General features: G+C 41.9%; 2 protein-coding genes across 2 annotated transcripts in view; one reads left to right on the top strand and one right to left on the bottom strand.

Moving 5' to 3' along the window:
* Window positions 1–3176: 3176 nt before the first annotated feature.
* On the bottom strand, window positions 3177–19765 carry LOC110526588 (glucose-6-phosphate isomerase). The gene is made up of 18 exons (XM_021607687.3): window positions 17683–19765; window positions 16813–16903; window positions 16555–16623; window positions 16238–16357; window positions 15941–16024; window positions 15638–15784; window positions 15092–15163; window positions 14943–14987; window positions 14774–14827; window positions 11999–12059; window positions 11794–11837; window positions 11545–11697; window positions 11058–11187; window positions 10772–10848; window positions 5124–5252; window positions 4758–4833; window positions 4573–4639; window positions 3177–4410 (listed from the first exon to the last, which is right to left on the bottom strand). Exons 1-18 carry the CDS (start codon window positions 18009–18011, stop codon window positions 4287–4289), a joined length of 1872 nt encoding a protein of 623 aa, XP_021463362.3. The 5' UTR covers window positions 18012–19765; the 3' UTR covers window positions 3177–4286.
* Window positions 18823–19900, top strand: part of LOC110526586 (granule associated Rac and RHOG effector protein 1) — a 53213-nt gene continuing 52135 nt past the window's right edge. Inside the window, exon 1 of the mRNA XM_021607683.3 lies at window positions 18823–18875. The gene's annotated coding sequence lies outside the window, so the exon portion shown is untranslated. The remainder of the gene's footprint in view (window positions 18876–19900) is intronic.

Genomic DNA, 19900 nt, shown 5'->3' with positions numbered 1-19900 from the left:
ATACTCACCAAAATGTATTTACTTCTGCCGTTTGGTTGTTCTGTGTAATGGATAATGGATAGGCATTGCATTGGCCAGGATTACAGGAACTGGAAGTAGATCATTTAACTACTGTTATCCCCTCACGCCATCTCTCTTTCAGACTGTATTGGTGAATGAGTGGGCAGGTAGATTTCACTGGTAAAATATGTACTTACAATAGAGCTCATCCAGGGTCAGACACGGAGGAGGACGTGTGAGGTTCTTACCAAGTCTCCTAAAATACACCTCAACCCATCCAGATAAATCACACTCAATGTCATTGTAATCTGTTATGACTGAGACATGCTCAGGTATAATTCAGTATGGATATGTACTGTACTGAATATGTGTAGGCATAAACAGCAGAACAGTCTGTCCCCAACTGATCAGCCGAGCTGAGCGCTTCTGAACAGTTATGTTCAGTTCAGTCTTCGTGAGGAAGAACTCTGGTGTTGGTTGACAGCTCCAGGAGTTTGGGCACAAAGCACTCTTTATGTGTGTGTGTGAGGGTACCGCCCTGTTACTCAGGGAGCTCTGTGTGTGCGGTATAGCTGGAGCCCCAGGGACCCACTGTGAGGTGAGATCTGTTACACCATACAAAGGAAGCCTTCCCTCCACCACCAGGAGCCCAGGCTGAAATATGCACACAACAGAATGATCATACCCAACATGATTCTATGGTTACAGACACGTTAGTCTGTGGTGTTATATCTAAAAGTTAACCAATGAAATGTGTTAGATGTTAAATACTTAGTTAAACATCAGGGTGTGACCTCTGACATGTTAATATCAATTTTCATTACTGTCCTCTATGACCATCAACAACGTCACCGTGCTGGAGCGATAGAACGCCAACTGAAGGCTCAAGTCGATTTACTCTTCACTTCAAAATCACATGGCTTGAATAAATGACAGAGAGGCGGCCACGGGCCTGTGAGACTAAACAAGCCACAGCTGTCTATCTGGTAGTTTGGCAGAAATCAAGTCAAAAAGTTGATTGTCATGGGGGTCATAAAAACCTGGCATGTACAGTATGTCTCAGAGATGTGACTGACAATATCACTGCCACCCCTGGTAGACTGGGATCCACAATGCCAGGGACCACCCAGAGCCTCAGGCCCACAGCTCCACTGTTTCCACTGTCCCCCTATATTTTATACTAGTCAGCAATATGATGACGAGGAGCAATGCCTGCCCACGCACTTAGACTAACCTTTATATAACTCTAGTAGCCATGGGAAATATGGAACAGGACCTGACTAAATGGACCCTTTTTACAGCTGTAGGCCGAGGGTCCGCCATGTGAGGGTTGTCAATAGCAGATTTAGACTGGAGACCAACTGAGAAAATGAGAGGGACAACATCTGGGTTATAAGAGAGGAATCTGTGAGTTTGCTTTGCAAGTATTTCAGGAGTAATATTTGCCTTAGAAAATAAATATCCCATGGAAAGTGTGTTGAGACATGAGATCATATTTGATCAATGGCATTCCTGCAAAGTTCAAGTGACTAGCAAACATAACTGTCGAACTGCAGGGTGAACTTCTCCTCAGCATTACGTTTTCATGGTACGTGTTACACATGCAGAAATGTGTCGTACATACAGTATTGACTTCAAAATATTCCAGGAGGTTTGTGCTAGTCCTCATTGTTAAGCACATAGCTTAACAACAGGAATTCAAATCATCTCTCAAATGATGATGAGGTATAGACAAACACAAACCCCAGCTGGCTAATAGCCAGTTAACACAGATCCACTCCCAGGTCCTACTTTCTGTCACCTCTGTGAACTTGGGAATGTGTGTACAGACTGGAGGGGTGACGTTGCCTTGGCGACCGTGGTGTTGGAGGTTGAGGGGCAACTCTTAAACAGGCCTCAGTGAGAATGACTGACAGGTCAACCAATAAAGCATGCAGGGGGAATGTGGGGGAATGCAGTAGACATTGTTCTTGAAACATCTCAGGAACATGCTCTGAACTGGCAGTCGTATTCATGTTCAAAATTCATGGTTTCAATGGAACAGTTTGAGCTGCATTCCTGAATGTAACTTGAAAAGTGCATGTGTCCTAGAATGGGTTGGTAGGCTATTCGGCAGACTACTTACTCAAATACTTTCTCCCTGAACAAGCAGGTGCACATATAAATCAAGAAACATTTTCTCTCTCTCTCAAGCTCCAAAATGATATCAAAACTCGCTTGTTATATTCTGTGCCACTGAGCCTGAAATAACTCAGGCTAAGTTATGATTGAAGTATAGAGTTGTTGCCAAGCAACAGGATTGCTGAGCCCATCACAGTGTCTTGGGTCCCTTGGTTTTTCTCTTTGTGCTCTTTGGCACTCAATAAATTATAACCAGGAGCAGTTTGGAACAGAGAAATATAGTACTTCTAGGTTGGTTGAAACAAACATCACATATTCTTGCATACAGTATTATGGAAAAAGCATGTGCGGAGCAAAGTCATCTGTAATGTACTTGCTGGTCTTATGATGAGACATACACTGGGCATTCAAAACATTAGGGACACCTGCTCTTCCATGACAAAAGACTGATCAGGTGAATCCAGGTGAAAGCTATGATCTCTTATTGATGTCACCTTCCACACCTTCCATCAGTGTGTAGATGAAGGGGAGGAGACAGGTTAAAGAATGATTTTTAAGCCTTGAGACTATTGAGACATGGATTATGTATGTGTGCCATTCAGAGGGTGAATTGGCAAGACAAAATATTTAAGTGCCTTTGAACGGGGTATGGTAGTAGGTGCCAGGCACACCGATTTGAGTGTGTCAAGACCTGTAAAACTGCTGGGTTTTTCACACATAAGTTTCCTGTGTGTATCAAAAATGGTCCCCCACCCAAAGGACATCCAGCCAACTTGACACAACTGTGGGAAGCAATTGAGTCAACATGGGCCAGCATCCGTGTGGGACACTTTCGACACCTTGTAGAGTCCATGTCCGATGAATTGAGGCTGTTCTGAGGGCTAAAGGGGGTGAAACTCAATATTAGGAAGGTGTTCTTAATCGTTTGTACACTCAGTGTATTCTTGCATACAACATCATGGTAATGTACTTGCTGTATTTATGATGAGACATATTTGTGCATTGCACAGCAAAGTAATCTGTAATGTTCAAGCAGAAATTAGGATGAGACATGGTTTGTTTGAAATTCACAGAGTATTTTGTTTAATGGAGTTTTAGTCACATATCATAGAGCTTAATGATGATTAAACTGTCTCACATTGAGGGGCCTGCATATCACATGATGTTTTCCAGATGTATTTCTGCCTGCTGTTTGTTTTTCTCTGAGTATGGATGCTAGTTAACAGTCTGTGATGTCTGGGGATTTGTGGGGATGGAAAATATAGGAGATAGATTGACCTCTGACCCTGTGTTCCAGAGAATAAGCACAGCAGTGATTTGATCTGAGGCTGGTTTGGTTTATACTGGGCCAAATCTGGGGTCCTCTAATGCCATCTAGTGATGGTTTGGACATAAAGGAACACTTTCATTCCCCTATGAGTAAAACTCATTGGATTTATTGAGAGTGTGGTTTGAAAGTGGGTTCCATTATTCATACATAAATGCATCATTATCCTCTAGGATTGTCTGCAACTGCAAACTTCTGAACAGAATGCAGGCTAGAATCAACTAAGGACACAGCCAATAGATTGGTGTAAAGATGTTAAATAAAAGCTTTACTCCCCATAAGTGGAGTGGGATAGTCTGGGATGTAGTTTACACTCCCCTCCACAGGCTCACTCTACAGTAGCGTTCCCCTTTACAGTGGTAAACCCATAACTATAAACTGGGTGGTTCAAACCCTGAATGCTGATTGGCTGATACATCAGACAGTATACCACAGGTATGACAAAACATTTATTTTTACCCTTCTAATTACGTTGGCAACCAGTTTATAATAGCAATAAGGCACCTCAGGGATTTGTGGTATATGGCTAATATACCACGACTAAGAGCTGTGTCCAGGCACTCCGCGTTGCGTATCGCCTAAGAGCCCTTAGCCGTGGTATATTGGCCATATACCACACCGACTCGGGCCTTATTGCTTAAACATACAACAGTATGTAAAATACAGTCCGATGTCACAACAAACAGACAGGACGCAGACAGATGATTACAGACATAGAAAGTGCTTCTACTCCTCTGCATGGTGACTGATGCTGCAGTGAGTCTACCTTCACTACAGCCCAGACACCCCCATCAGCAGGGGGGCAGGACAGGGAGGATGGATGACGGTGGTGGGCAGGTTAGGCGTGGTTCTTCTTGATAAAGTTAATGAGCCCGTTGGTGGAGGAGTCGTGAGAGTGGACCTCGTTGGAGCCATGCAGCTCAGGCTCGATCTTCTTACACAAAGCCTTACCCAGCTCAACTCTGAGATAGATAGAGAGAGAGAGAGAGAGATAGATAATAATGGACGGAATAGAATGTCAGTGAAACATTTTTGTGTACAATTTCATAGGATAAAGGCTCTGTGTGTAATCTGTCATAGACTACACATTATCGAGGAGCTTGGTTTCAAATAGTCACACTTACCCCCACTGGTCAAAACTGTTGATCTCCCACATAACACCCTGGACAAAGATCTTGTGTTCATACATGGCTGTGAAACAAACAACACCATACATTGTTACTGGGAGCATAACAAGTAAATACATTATTTTGATCAATATTTCAAATATCATTGGTTGTTGGTTCACAGGTCCATATTCAGCTCTTACCAATAAGTGCTCCCAGTGTGAATGGGTTCAGCTTCTTGAAGACAATAGAGTTGGTTGGCTTGTTTCCTTGGAATACCTTACAGCAGAACAAGAGGAAACATTTTATATCACACAACCTGTTGTAAGACAGTTGTTGCATACTTGTAATTATACAGTGTTGCACCCTGTTTGAAGCTTCTTCCATCCTGATGCAAAACTTATTTTGTCCACTAGGAGGACGCACATCCCTATCAGAGCGACAGTGTCTGCCCTAGCAATAGACACACAATCTCCCCAGTATAACAACAGGGTTTAAGCCCATATAAAGTTTTAGGCCGGACTGGGGCTGCAGTGGACTTGCGCCATGAGGGATCTGCTCTCACTAACTTTGTGTGGCAGAATGGTTTCCAAGGCCTCTCCTGTCAGGCCGCCGGCCTCCAGTTCCTTCTTAGCCTCCTCTGTGGTCTTTCCTTTCATCAGAGCCTCAGTCTGGGCCAGGAAGTTGGCCATCAGGATCTACAGACACAGAGGATACAACAGGTAAGGCATTATCCCATTATGACATTATCCCTGTGCATTATCCCTAGTATCACACAGCATGAACACTGCATAGGTTATTTTGTCAGATAAACAGTAAAAGTAGGCATCACTTGAATAACTGAATGATTAGTTCAGTCACTGAATGGGAAGGTATTTACTCCCAGATTATTCCCACTGACACCACGTCATTTCAATGTGGATAATTGGGTAATATTTGGTTGAGATGTTGATCAATTAGATTACAACCTATATTCACCCACTCAAAAAGACAATCAGAGGTTTGTTGAATTTCCAAAGTGTTATCACTCTGCTTTCAACCATCTACATAAAAGCTTAACCAAATTCCAATGGAAAAACAATATCTGATTTTTGGTTTAGTCGTCACCCAAATGTCTGTCATTGCGCTTTCATCCATTTAAAAGCACAGGAAATGTCTAATTAGGAATACACTGACATATATTTTGTTTATTTATACAACAGATGAATGTGTTATTACTGTGCTTCATCTAATAGCTGAACCAAATGGCCTGGATGGAAGTTGAGACTATTTTAAATGTACATGGTGCAAGAGAACAATGCAGTTTGAGATTCTATATAGATTATTACAGCAACATGCATGTTTTATATGATTACATACAGTAAGAAGAAATGTATGGTGACAGTAACTTCATAATGTGGCCTTGGATGTGTTACTCATTTTAAGGTTTAATGTTACCTTAGTTTGTAAGAAAGCCTTAACTTTAAGCTATTTAGTATATTACAAAAGTAGTATTGAATTTTGTTTGGTTGACAATGCAACCAAATATCAATATTTAAAAGGAGATGTATCTACTGCCTGGATAGCTCCATCTGAGCCACTGTCTTAATCCCATTCTTTAACTTTTTGGCTGAGTTGGAGACGTGAATGCAACATATCATTTGTTAACTTGTCAACAAGTTAATAATAGGCTACAGTATTTATTGTATGTGAAAAGTGATGTTGAATTGTGTTTGGTTGTCAATGCAGCCTGATATCAACATTTGAAGGAGACTTATCTTCATTGCAGATAGTTCCATCTTTGCCACTACTTAGTCTGGCTTTAATTTTTGTTTGTCTACAAATTAATAATTGATATGCTGGATTACATCTCCATCTCAACCAAAAATCTAAATTAATGAATTGGACTAAATCAAATAAATTCAAACTTTTAATGCTTTGAAATAAAGTTTGATTTGATTTAGTCCTATTCTTTAACTTAGATTTTTGGTTGAGATGGAGATGTGAATCCAATATATCAATTATTCATTTGTAGACAAGCCAGACTATGTCAATGGCACAGGTGGAACTATCCAAGCAGAAGGTACATCTCCTTCAAAATGTTGGAAGCGTTGACAACCAAACACAATTCAATATCACTAAATATCATTACATTTGAAATCAACCACTGCTTGAAATCCAAGGCCTATTGTATGGTCTATTTTTAGTTGAATTCTGGATTTGAATTAAAACAATAGCTGTTTAATATTTTGAGAATGCTATATAGTCCTAAATAGCATCATTGATGATATATGAGTGGTAAAGTATGGTCACATTTCATACGCCTCTGTCCCGAAGCAAGAACCAATTAGCCTGGAGCTTGCCTTGCTAGGCCCAATTCCCGGCTAGCCGAAGAAGTCCATCAGCCACTCCTTGGGCTTCAATACCTATTTTGCCGATTGGCATGGACCCCCACCGACCCATCACGACTGGACTACCGACGTGATTCGCCCGAGGGGGTCTCTCAACTGGCTCCTCCGTCGCGACGTCCCCTGAATGCCCATCTGCTATCCGCGGCCTGCTAGCTGTCTAGAGCACATCGGACTGTTAGCTTTAAGAGGCCCATTGGACAAATTCTTTGGCCACTAAACCTATTTTGCCAATTGGCCTGGTTTTACCACACGGAGCCCTGCTGATCCGTCTGCCGACGTAACAGCATGAGGGGGCCACAACAGACTATCTTCCGTCACGACGTCCCTCAAAGGCCCTTCTGCTAGCTTGCTAGCCCCGGCCCGCTAGCTTGTCTAGAGACAATATCTCTTTCATCATCACTATGAAGGTTTATCCACAGGTTTATCCCCACTGTATTCACATCCTACCATACCTTTGTCTGTCTGTATATTATGCCATGAATCTATTCTACCGTGCCCAGAAATCTGCTCCTTTTACTCTCTGTTCTGAACGTACTAGACGACCAGTTCTTTTAGCCTTAGCCGTACCCTTATCCTACTCCTCCTCTATTTCTCTGGTAATGTGGAGGTTAATCCAGACCCTGCAGTGCCTACCTCCACTCCCATTGCCCAGGCGCTCTCATTTGTTGACTTCTGTAACCGTAAAAGTCTTGGTTTCATGCATGTTAACATTAGAAGCCTCCTCCCTAAGTTTTTTTTATTCACTGTCCTAGCACACTCTGCCAACCCGGATGTCCTAGCTGTGTCTGAATCCTGGTTTAGGAAGACCACCAAAAACCTTGAAATTTCCATCCCTAACTATAACATTTTCCGACAAGATAGTACTGCCAAAGGGGGCGGAGTTACTGCAGGGATAGCCTGCAGAGTTCTGTCTTACTATCCAGGTCTCTACAAGTCTCTTACCGTTGCTATAGACCACCTTCTTCCCCCAGCTGTGCCCTGGACACCATATGCGAATTGATTGCCCCCCATCTATCTTCAGAGATCGTGCTATTAGGTGACCTAAACTGGGACATGCTTAACACCCCGGTCATCCTACAATCTAATTTTGATTCTCTCAATCTCACACAAATTATCAATGAACCCACCAGGTACAACCCTAAATCTGTAAACACGGGTACCCTCATCGGTATCATCCTAACCAACCTGCCCTCCAAATACACCTCTGCTGTCTTCAACTAGATTCTCAGCGATCACTGCCTCATTTCCTCCGTCCATAATGGCTCTGCGGTCAAGCGACCACCCCTCATCACTGTCAAACTTTCCCTAAAACACTTCAGCGAGCAGGCCTTTCTAATCGACCTGGCCCGGGTATCCTGGAAGGATATTGACCTCATTCCATCAGTAGAGGATGCCTGGTTATTCTTTAAAAGTGCTTTCCTCACCATCTTAAATAAGGCTACCCCTGGCTACCCCTACCCCGGTCAACAGCCCTGCACCCCTCACTGCAACTTGCCTCCCCAATTCTCCTTCACCCAAATCCAGATAGGTGATGTTCTGAAAGAGCTACAAAATCTGGACCCCTACAAATGAGCAGGGCTAGACAATCTGGACTCTCTCTTCCTAAAATTAAAAGCTGAAATTGTTGCAACCCCTATTACTAGCTTGTTCAAACTCTTTCGTATTGTCTGAGATCCCCAAAGATTGAAATGCTGCCGCGGTCATCCCCCTCTTCAAAGGGAGACACTCTAGACCCAAACTGCTACAGACCTCTAACTATCATACCCTGCCTTTCTGAGGTCTTCGAAAGCTAAGTTAGCAAACAGATCACCAACCATTTCGAATCCCACCATAACTTCTCCGCTATGCAATCTGGTTTCCGAGCTGGTCATGGGTGCACCTCAGCCACGCTCATGGTCCTAAACGATATCATAACCACCATCGATAAAAGACAATACTGTGCAGCTGTCTTCATTGACCTGGCCAAGGTTTTCGACTCTGTTAATCACCACATTCTTATCGGCAGACTCAACAGCCTTGATTTCTCAAATGACTGCCTCGCCTGGTTCACCAACTACTTCTCTGACAGAGTTGTGTTTCAAATCGGAGGGCCTGTTGTCCGGACCTCTGGCAGTCTCTATGGGGGAGCCACAGGGTTCAATCCTCGGCCGACTATTTTCTCTGTATACATCAATGATATCGCTCTTGCTGCTGGTGATTCTCTGATCCACCTCTATGCAGATAACACCATTCTGTATACTTCTGGGCCTTCTTTTGACACTGTGTTAACTAACCTCCAGACGAGCTTCAATGACATACAACTCTCCTTCTGTGGCCTCCAACTGCTCTTAAATGCAAGCAAAACTAAATGCATGCTCTTCAACCGATCGATGCCCACACCTACCCACCCGTCCAGCATCACTACTCTGGACGGTTCTGACTTAGAATATGTGGACAACTACAAATACCTAGGTGTCTGGTTAGACTGTAAACTCTCCTTCCAGACTCACATTAAGCATCTCCAATCCAAAATTAAATCTAGAATTGGCTTCCTATTTCGCAACAAAGCATCCTTCACTCATGCTGCAAAAACATACCCTAGTAAAACTGACTATGCTACCGATCCTTGACTTTGGCGATGTCATTTACAAAATAGCCTCCAACACTCTACTCAGTAAATTGGATGCAGTCTATCACAGTGCCATCTGTTTTGTCACCAAAGCCCCATATACTACCCACCACTGTGACCTGTATGCTCTCGTTGGCTGGCCCTCGCTTCATACTCGTCGCCAAACCCCCTTGCTCCAGGTCATCTATAAGTTGTTGCTAGGTAAAGCCCAGCCTTATCTCAGCTCACTGGTCACCATAGCAGCACCCACCCGCAGGTACATTTCACTGGTCACCAAAGCCAATTCCTCCTTCAGCCGGCTTTCCTTCCAGTTCTCTGCTGCCAATGACTGGAACGAACTGCAAAAATCACTGGAGACTCACACCTCCCTCTCTAGCTTTAAGCACCAGCTGTCAGAGCAGCTCACAGATCACTGCACCTGTACATAGCCAATCTGTAAATAGCCCATCCAACTACCTCATCACCATATTGTTATTCATTTTATTTATTTTGCTCCTTTGCACCCCAGTACCGCTACTTGCACAATCATCTTTGCTACATGCACACTCATCTATCACCCGTGTTTAATTCACCACAATAGCCTATTTATTGCCTCACCCCTCTTATCCTACATCATTTGCACACACTGTATATAGACTTTCTCTATTGTATTATTGACTGTATGCTTGTTTATTCCATGTGTAACTCTGTGTTGTTGTTTGTGTCGCACTGCTTTGCTTTATCTTGGCCAGGTTGCAGTAAATGAGAACTTGTTCTCAACTAGCCTACCTTGTTAAATAAAGGTGAATTTTTTTGTTGTTTATTTGCTTTCTTAAACCTTCCCTTTGGAATGACTTGACAGCAACAGTAAATCTAATTAGTTTTTAAGAGGAGATCTCTCAACAATCATTCTCACAATAGCATATTGGTAATTGTCCGTAACAAATATCATAGCTAAGCAGTGCTGGGTTTGGTTAAAACCCTGGATGGGAGGTCAAAGGGTTGATAGATACATTCTCCAGTAGGAGGGGCTGCCCAGCCTATTGTTTTGAAGAAGATCTGACGTTGTTTTAAAAAGGTACAAATTCAACATATTTTAGATCCAGTATGTTTTACACGTAGAATACACATTACAATACCTTGACAAATTGACAAATTACATTGAAACAATGTTGATTTAACCAGTTGGTTCCCAGTGGGTTGGTAGTGCTGGAAGATGTGTCCTGTAGGGGTAGCCTACCTTATGGTGCTTACTTTCCCTGATGGGGTGCTGTGTCTGGGCAGGGATGAGGAAGTCAGCGGGGACCATGCGAGTTCCTGTGGAGGACACAGCAGTAACACTGCATCTGTGACTAATAACATATTACTCTTCCATAACATACATACTCATCCATTTCAGCTGACCATTAATCAATATGTTGAAGAGCTTATGGACCAGTCAGCAACATTATTTGGGTATGAGTTAAGAGAATATGAACTTTTAAAAGTCAGATTTTAACTGGACAGTTCCTTTAAGGAGGCAGTACCTTGGTGAATGAGCTGGTAGAAGGCGTGCTGTCCGTTGGTGCCAGGCTCTCCCCATACGATGGGGCCAGTATGGTAGTTGACACGTTTGCCATGGATAGTGATGTACTTTCCATTGGACTCCATGTCACCCTATAGACATCACATGAATTGAACATCTTCGGTGTTCCGTTTCAGTTCCAATTTAAACTAATACTAAAACAACATTATCATCAGGCTATTTAACCTTGACTTAGTATGCACAGTAAAACACATTTTCATTTGATCAATACAAATCTGACAATATATCTGACCACAGCCTACCTTCAGGACAAGGAGTGGGTGTATACATTTTAATAGTATTTATAGTAAATTGCCAAAGTAGACTGACACATTCTTCACTGTGTTTTGCTTTGGCTGTTTACTTATGTTACACTCAGTCATGTCTTAACTGTGGAAATGACTCTTAACCCTGGTAAAGGCTCTTAACCCAGGTAGTGACTGACGGACCTGCTGGAAGTAGGCAGCGAATCGGTGCATGTACTGGTCATAAGGCAGCATGGCGTGGGTCTCGGCCTGGAAGAAGTTGATGTACCAGACACCCAGCAGAGCCAGGAGCATGGGAGCGTTCTTCTCCACAGGGGCTGTTTTGAAATGGTTGTCCTACAGGAACAAGAGGGGGTCAACTCACACGTATTCATCTGACCAATAGAAAAGTTTCCAAGTCTTTGGACAGTGAGAATAATTGGCTGTACTTACCATCCAGTGAGCCCCTTCTAGAAGCTTCTCAAAGTTGTCATAGCCTGGGAAGAAAGAAAATAACAGAGACTTTGAGTTATACTTCAAATATCTCCTTTTACCAACTGATTACAAAGGTTATTCTACTCAGGTAGAGTACAGGCAGCTGATCAGAGCATTTGAATATCTAAACTGGGAGAATAAACCTACAACATAATGTACATACCGATGTGCAGAGCAATGGACAATCCAATACAAGACCACAGGGAATAACGTCCACCAACCCACTAAAACACAGCAACAATCTGGTTAGAAATGTGCACAATATCAACAAACATTTCTTGAGCTTAATCATTTTCACAGTAAATCTTTGAATATGCAACATGTATTTCCCCCCCCCCAAAATGTAGTGACCCTAACACCAATGTTATGTAACTCAGAAACGTGACTCTTAGTGAAATTACTTTACTATTTCAGTGCTGTGCATTCTGGTCTATGTATTTTATATTCATTGGTGTCTGGTGGTGTCCTGAGAAGATTCAGAAACCTCAGAGCACTCTGAAGCTTACGTAATTGAATGTGACACAGATACGGGGAACTGTGCCCATTCTCACTTGGCCCTACAGCTTGCCCCAGAAAGAGGCCCCAAGCCTCTAAAAATTCCATACCATTGTCTTGAAATTCCTTACCATTAACCCTTATCTATCTGTGGTGACACATTTCAGCCCACTGCAGAGAATGAATCCCCCATTGTCACGCCCTGACCTTAGTTATCTTTGTTTTCTTTATTATTTTGGTTAGGTCAGGGTTTGACAAGGGGTGGTTTGTTGTGTTTTTGTCCTGTCTAGGGTTTTTGTATGTTTATGGGGTTGTTTACTAGTCTAGGTGTTTTGTATGTCTATGGTTGCCTAGATTGGTTCTCAATTAGAGGCGGCTGTTTATCGTTGTCTCTTATTGGGAACCATATTTAGGCAGCCATAATCCTTGGGTAATGTGTGGGTGATTGTCTATGTATTAGTTGCCTGTGTCTGCACTTATTCTATATAGCTTTGCGTTTTTGTAAGTTTGTTGAAGTGTTCTTCGTTTCATTAAAATAGAAGATGTATTCACATCACGCGGCGCCTTGGTCTCATTGCTATAACGAAAGTGACACCCATATTACACAGCACTTCATTTGGTTAATAATATAATAAACAGTGTGTAATAAGTCACAAATAGCCGGGTAGGCCTATATATGAAAAGGCAGACCCCAACTTCTAAATATTCTCACTTCTCATAATTATTTTCAATGTGAATACCACCTATAATCAGTAGTGGTGTGTGGGTAAAATCCCCGGGGAAGCCAATCCAGAAAAAAAGCCATATTACAATCTATGTGTTGTGATAATTGCGTTTTTTGCTCTATAATCTGGTAGTTCAAACATTTTCGAACTACTAAACTATTGATTTAGAACACAGAGTTACTGCAAGTCGCAAAGAAAACAGGAGCTGCCTCCACTATTCCAGCACCATTTCAACTTCAACATTTCAACATCATCGAATCACCTATTCTTAGTATAATACATTGACAACTAAAAGATACAAGAAACGATTAGTCCATTCAACGTAAGTTAAATATGATGTGGCTGTCCATGGTGATGATTTATCTCTCTCTCTGTCTGTGTGTGTGTGTGTGGGGGGGGGGGGGGGGGCAGTGCCCCTGTGAATTTTGGACCCCCTTGTGGCCCCCCTAAATGTGGAGTATGATATAATTTTTACATAACTAATTTTTGCTATCGTTGTTTTTTTACATCCGTTATTAGACAGTGGCAACGATGATGATTATGAACATGGTCTTTTGCCTGCTTATGCCTGCAATGCAGTGAAGAAAACGATATGACAACAATAACGTCTAATGTAATTGGCCCCTCTAACAGTACAACTGGCCCCAGCTTGGCCCCCCCCCAGTTGAAATGGTCTAGAATCGCCACTGGTGTGTGTGTGTGAGTATAAAAAACATGTTGACTCACCCTACGTGTTGAGAAACGCTAATGCCATCCTCCTCTTTTATGTTGCCTAAACGGTCTATGACAGTACACACTTTTAGTTTTGTTGTCCTAGGCCACCTAGCTAACATACTTGCTCGCTAGCCTAACTTCCTTTCATGGGCAACGATATGCCAGGCCAGCTAGTTAACATTACCATACTACATCTAGCTACATGTTGAACTTCCATCCTCTCAGGCCATGGGAACAATGTATGAATTTATGATTAGGTCAGAATCGCTGTTATAGTCACTGACCAGAACGGAAAATTAAGTAAAACCACAAGTCCAAATCCCTATTTCCATCGATGGCTAATTTAGGAAAGGGATGATTTTACCTAGCTATCTAGCCACCAGAGGACAACAGGACAATGAGATGCCACAATTCAAGGCTTTTCAGATATATGCTACACATGCTGAGACAGAGGGGGCGCTGTTTCGTTCACTCGGATGCTTTCTCAGCCTCTTGCAAATTGAAGGAAATTTATGAAACACAGAGTAGAGTAAATATTTTTTCTTGGTCCATTTTTGGGGAAGCCTGGCTTCCCTTGGTATCCATGAATACACACCACTGCCTTTTATACATATTACTTCTGAGAGCAAGCAGCTATCTTTACTCAGACGTGAAAGGGCACGGCATGTTAGAGCCGTTACCCTTTAAATACCAACAATGTAACTAAATGTAGCTTTCTGACCTTTGATGTGACCCAGCCTTTACAGTAACCTCTCCAAGGGAGAAGGTCGCTACCAATAATATAATACTCTTTGAGGGCAGAGCTGGAGAGTGCGGCTTCTGATTACCCCACAGCTGCCAGCCTGTGAGCCCAGGCACCTACTTCACAGGTCAGAAGTCTATGCTATTTATAGTCGTTGCCTAAGTCCCCCGTCAAAAGCCGGTGATTGCAGGAAGAGCACTGTACTACCCCAAATGCACTGCACACATGACATATTCTGCATCATCCGATAACATGCACTCACATCCCAGAAGCCAAACATGTTGTCAGGATCAATGCCAAAGGCCTTCACTAAAGGCTGCAGAAGAGAGGAGATAGAAAGAACAGAATTAGAATGTTATTTTATTTTACAGAAACACATGCAGAGCATATCACTGCATTTATGATGGTGTATTGCAAAAATAAGAACTTACGCCGGCAGTGGAGAGCGCCACAAAGTGCTTGGCAACAGCAGATTTCTGTAAAGAAGACAAGGTTTAATTTAACATACTTTGCATTCATCTTCGGTAATAGAATTCAACTCCTTTCCCTGTATTTTTATGAAGGTAAAAAGGCTACCCACATCTTTAGCGTGCTCAATGAACCATTCCTTCGCAGACTCTGCGTTGGTGATGGTCTCTTGGGTGGTGAAAGTCTGAAAAGGGACAGACAGTTAGATCACTACAGTAACACCAAAGACATTGCATTTCTAATGTGTGTTTAGGCTACTGTGTACTGTACTAAACCACTAACAGTTCATGCTAATCTCTTCATCAATTCTCAGGGCTGGGTGACAATAGGAAAGCCATTCAGACATAATTTTGGCTACCACTCTACAGAGGCATAGGAGAGAAGGTACAACATGGCATGCAGCACCAACTGATACCTTTGTTTCAATGGAAACGTCCATTGTATCAAACAACTGTTGCTCCTAAAGCTGAGTGGAACTTTATGAGTTTCCATATTATCAGATGCAGTTTCTTTGCTCTTTGTCAATGTCTTTTTGTATGTCTTTCTTGTCATTTTTTTTGACCAATATTGAAGAAGAATATCTCTCTCTCAAGTGTTCAGACAAAACAATAAAACCAGTGAATGCACTGGTATGGTAAAGACAATTAAAAGCAGGCACCTTGGAGGCCACGATGAACAGGGTGGTCTCAGCATTGAGCTCAGCAAGGGTTTTGGCGATGTGTGTGCCGTCAATGTTGGAGACAAAATGCACACGGGGACCTCCCTTGGAGTAGTTCTTCAGAGCCTCAGTCACCATTAGAGGACCCTGGCAAAGAAGACACAACAAATACACAGTGATGGCAGAGGTAGCTTTCACACCTAATAGTGAAACATCATATTGCCTAGTTAAATAAAGGTTAAATAAAAAATATAAATAAAATATTGACACTTTAACAAATGATACGTTGAAAATTTTACTTACCAGGTCCGATCCACCAATGCCGACGTTGACAACGTCTGTGATGGACTTTCCAGTCCAGCCCTTCCACTCGCCACTGCGAACTTTCTACACCAGACACAAACGAGTAGACCATTGAATAAAGTGCCTACACAGTTCAGTCAAATTTAATTTGTTATGCCTTGAATGCCACAGGGAGATAGCTAGCAAATCTATGTATAAACGATACTGTAACTATTCAAATTGGAAATACAAACGGTCTCACTAAGCGATTTGGGGGATTATTACGAAATTGAGACCCTTGGGTCAGCTCCCACTCACGTGGCAGAAGCCCTTCATCTTCTCCAGGACTTTGTTGACCTCAGGCATCACATCATGTCCGTCAACCATGATGGGATGGTTGGAGCGGTTCCTCAGAGCCACGTGGAGCACAGCACGACCCTAACCAAACAGGTGGAGAAGATACAGTAAGGACACACACACTGATATAAGAATTACAGCAAATGTATGTAGTGCCATTGATTTGTTTCAAGCCTATTTCTGAGGAGGTGTCAGGTGTGTTACATTTGGCCATTCATTATCACAATGATAATAACATTGATAATAAACCACGCTCAGGCTAAAGCTCAGATACGCACCTCAGTGAAGTTGATCTTGTCTCCATGGAACATCTTGTCCCTGGTGGCCTCAATCCCCCTCGACTTGCCCTAGAGTAAACATATATACATCTATTGGTGGGCAAATGGGCCTTCCATGTCAGAAAGGTTGACGGGGTACTGGACGCACAGCAGAAGAAGACTGTTTTTATAATGACTGTAGGTAAATGCCAAATACAGTATGGCTATTTGTAATTGTTGTGTTATTTGAATCATAATGATAGAGAAGCAACGATTTACCAGTTCGACCAACATCTTCATGACATCCTCAGTGATGAGATTCTTAGAGTAATCAATCAGAATGTCTCCATGATCTGTCTTCAGCGTTGTGCTATTCAGACACAGAACATTTGACAGTGAGTGATCTGTTTCCACAGAGATCCTATTAAATGAGGGATTCTATATGTAATTCTGTCTGTTTCTGGATTTAGGCAATTAGCTCAATAACCTTTTGCCCACAAGTTACAAAATCAAACAGCCCTTTACCATGAAACAAATATAAATCTGTTTTGTTTCACCACAAGCATTTTGTAGTGAATTTGAGGGGTAGCCCAATTGAAAACTGAAGCCACTTATTTATAATTCCAAGGCAAGCAGGGTATCCAAATTCTACTGTTTGCTTGTGTATGTGGAAGTGCTTGTAATGCACTTAAGGTTAGGGTTATTACAATACAGACAGACATCAGACAACAAACCTGCACATCACTAGCAGTACATGAAGAGAGTTCAGAGTTCACAAGTCTACATACAGTGACAGTGCTGTGCATTTTTTATGGTGTGGAAGCCCATAAGCTACTCTGATAAAAGGCACTACTTCATATTTTGGGGAAGGAGACAGTTGCACCTGAATGAATTGCAAAGATCTCAAATTGTATGGTAGTTTTTTTTATTGGCAGTGGCATCTGTTTATGATGACACAGTATGTGCTTTTAGCCTATGTCTAAAGGTAATAGCCTGAAGTGAAGACAACATTTTCTGATGGACATCATTTGAATTTAAATCACATTTTATACTGGTGATGTAATAATGTTTTTGAGAATAAGAATACTGTGTGTATCTTCAACAAATGAACACTGACAGTTTCAAAATAAATGCCAACCATAAAGATACCTGAATTTGTGGAATCTCTCCTTGTCTTCCTCAAACATCTTCCTCATGTTGAGGTGCAGAGCATGTTCATGGTACCATTTCTCCAGTTTCTGGAAGGTTGGGTCGTGTGTGAGTCCCATGGTGTCGATATGTGTTGGGCGCGGTCCTTTCAGCTCAACTACCCTGGCTGAGTGAGACCGTAAGGCGCGAGAGGAGAGGCTTTTGAAGGGCAACCAACCCGCTACACTTGCCCCTCCTATAATAACACGATACCTCTGATCGTGCAGCACAGCCACACATACTGTATCAGTAAAGCAGCGATCAAGACTATGTTGTGTAGCTAAGTCCATAACATTACCAACCGACTGAACTTACAATTCATGACATAGAGTAGTTTTACCAAATTCCATGACAAAAAAACGTCACACTGTCATTTATAAAATGGAGTGACAACACTATCATTGAGTAATTGAATACAACTTCTAAAGTTACATAAACGTCAGTGCACACCATTAAAATCTAATTAATAAACTATAATTGCCTCCAGATGTGATACTATTTTTTTTAAATTATGTTTTTAAACATAGGACCAAGGGAAATCTCAATTAATGATGAATATTGTAGCTCCGGGTGATAATTATATTATTAGAACAGCATCAATGTGTGGACCACGTAAGTGCGTCTCGTCCAGTGAGAGACATGTTAGTGTCGAATCTTTGTCGCACGCTAGTGTTTGATAAGTGATACTTCACCTATTCAGTTTAAAAAGACCACTAGAGGGCGGATAACTCCACGGAATATACATAAATACCCTTGTGCGACAATTCGATTCTTGTAACAAAAACATGTTTTACTGTTTCAGTGGGATTGTTTATAAATACACCTAATCGATTAAAAATAATGATCAAATTAGTTATGAAAAGCGTAATGTATTGTTCTTCCACACTTGAATTTGTAACTGATGTCATGCCATATTATCTACATGAAACATCATCTTTGTGATGAAGTAATGATGTTATAAAAATATGTTTATATCTGACGCTTTCATCTTAGCATTCACTTCAGATCGAATTCGAGGTTTTGAGTGTGTCTGATCCGTGTGATCAAGCGATGTTTGTAGTTTAGCTCACGCGCTCTGGTTTTTATAGAGAAACGTCACATCCGTTGTATACAGACTTCATTCGCTGTCAAGAGGGTGGATGTCTAGCTAGCTGGTAAGTGATGCGCTTATCAACTGTACTTTGATTAAAACCGTTTTTATCTGAAAGCTCTTACCAAATTTACTCCCTTCACAAACAACAGTTGTTGTAACAAGGAATAGTACCCTAGTGTCCCAGTTGTATTAGGTTTGTTTTTTGTGTTCTAGCTTTTAAAAAATCGTGTCGCAGAGCGCTAGCTACAGTACCTAGATAGCTAACGCTTACATTGGTTGTCGATAACTAGCTAGTTAGCTGTGGTCTTTGGGAGTTATGTGGCCGTTCAGTAGCTACTAACCAGAAACCTACAATTTAGCATCAGTTGCAAGAAGTTCTAAGACATTCAAACTATGAATGCTTGGTAGTGAACTGGCTTTTAGTATTTATTTTAAGATATCCCTGAAATAAGGTAGATGTGGACTAGCTAACGTTACCTAGTGTGATTTGATTGATTGGTTTTGGGACATTATTTTTGCAAATATATTGTTTGCCCTTCCAGCGAGGCAATTTCAATTAGTATCTTTCGAGGGTCAGGGAAGGTAGCTAGCTAGCTAGCTAGCTAACGATAGGTAATTAAGATAGGTAAACTTGTCTAAGGAGGGGGCAAACATGTTTACAATAGGTATGGAACCCTTCTAATAGTCTATGGTACTCTGACAATTTACAGCCTACTAGTTACTTGGCTGCTAACGTTAGATCTTTGGGTGTGGCTTATGGGGACTAGTGGTTAAAGCGTTGGGCCAGTAACCGAAAGGGTCGAAAGGATCGAATCCCCGAGCTGACAGGGTACAAATCTGCCGTTCTGCCCCTGAACAAGGGGCAGACCCGGGTAGGCGGTCGTTGTAAATAAGAATTTGTTCTTAACTGACTTGCCTAGTTAAATAAAGGTCAAATAAAGCATGCTTTTCCAAACCGAATAGCGTTTGTTACAGTGAATTTCTCATGTATTTTGTGTAACTATGTTGCCGAACTTTTTCTCCACTCGAGCCTGACAGGCGATTTCGTTGTAGTTTAGGGCGTTAAAGGGCCGTATTAATAGCTTG

This window comes from Oncorhynchus mykiss, chromosome 6, assembly GCF_057628025.1.
Source record: "Oncorhynchus mykiss isolate SJ-2025 chromosome 6, ASM5762802v1, whole genome shotgun sequence".
Lineage (NCBI taxonomy): Eukaryota > Metazoa > Chordata > Actinopteri > Salmoniformes > Salmonidae > Oncorhynchus > Oncorhynchus mykiss.
The sequence above is the reverse complement of the archived record's forward strand: the minus strand, read 5'-3'. Positions and strand labels throughout refer to the sequence as shown.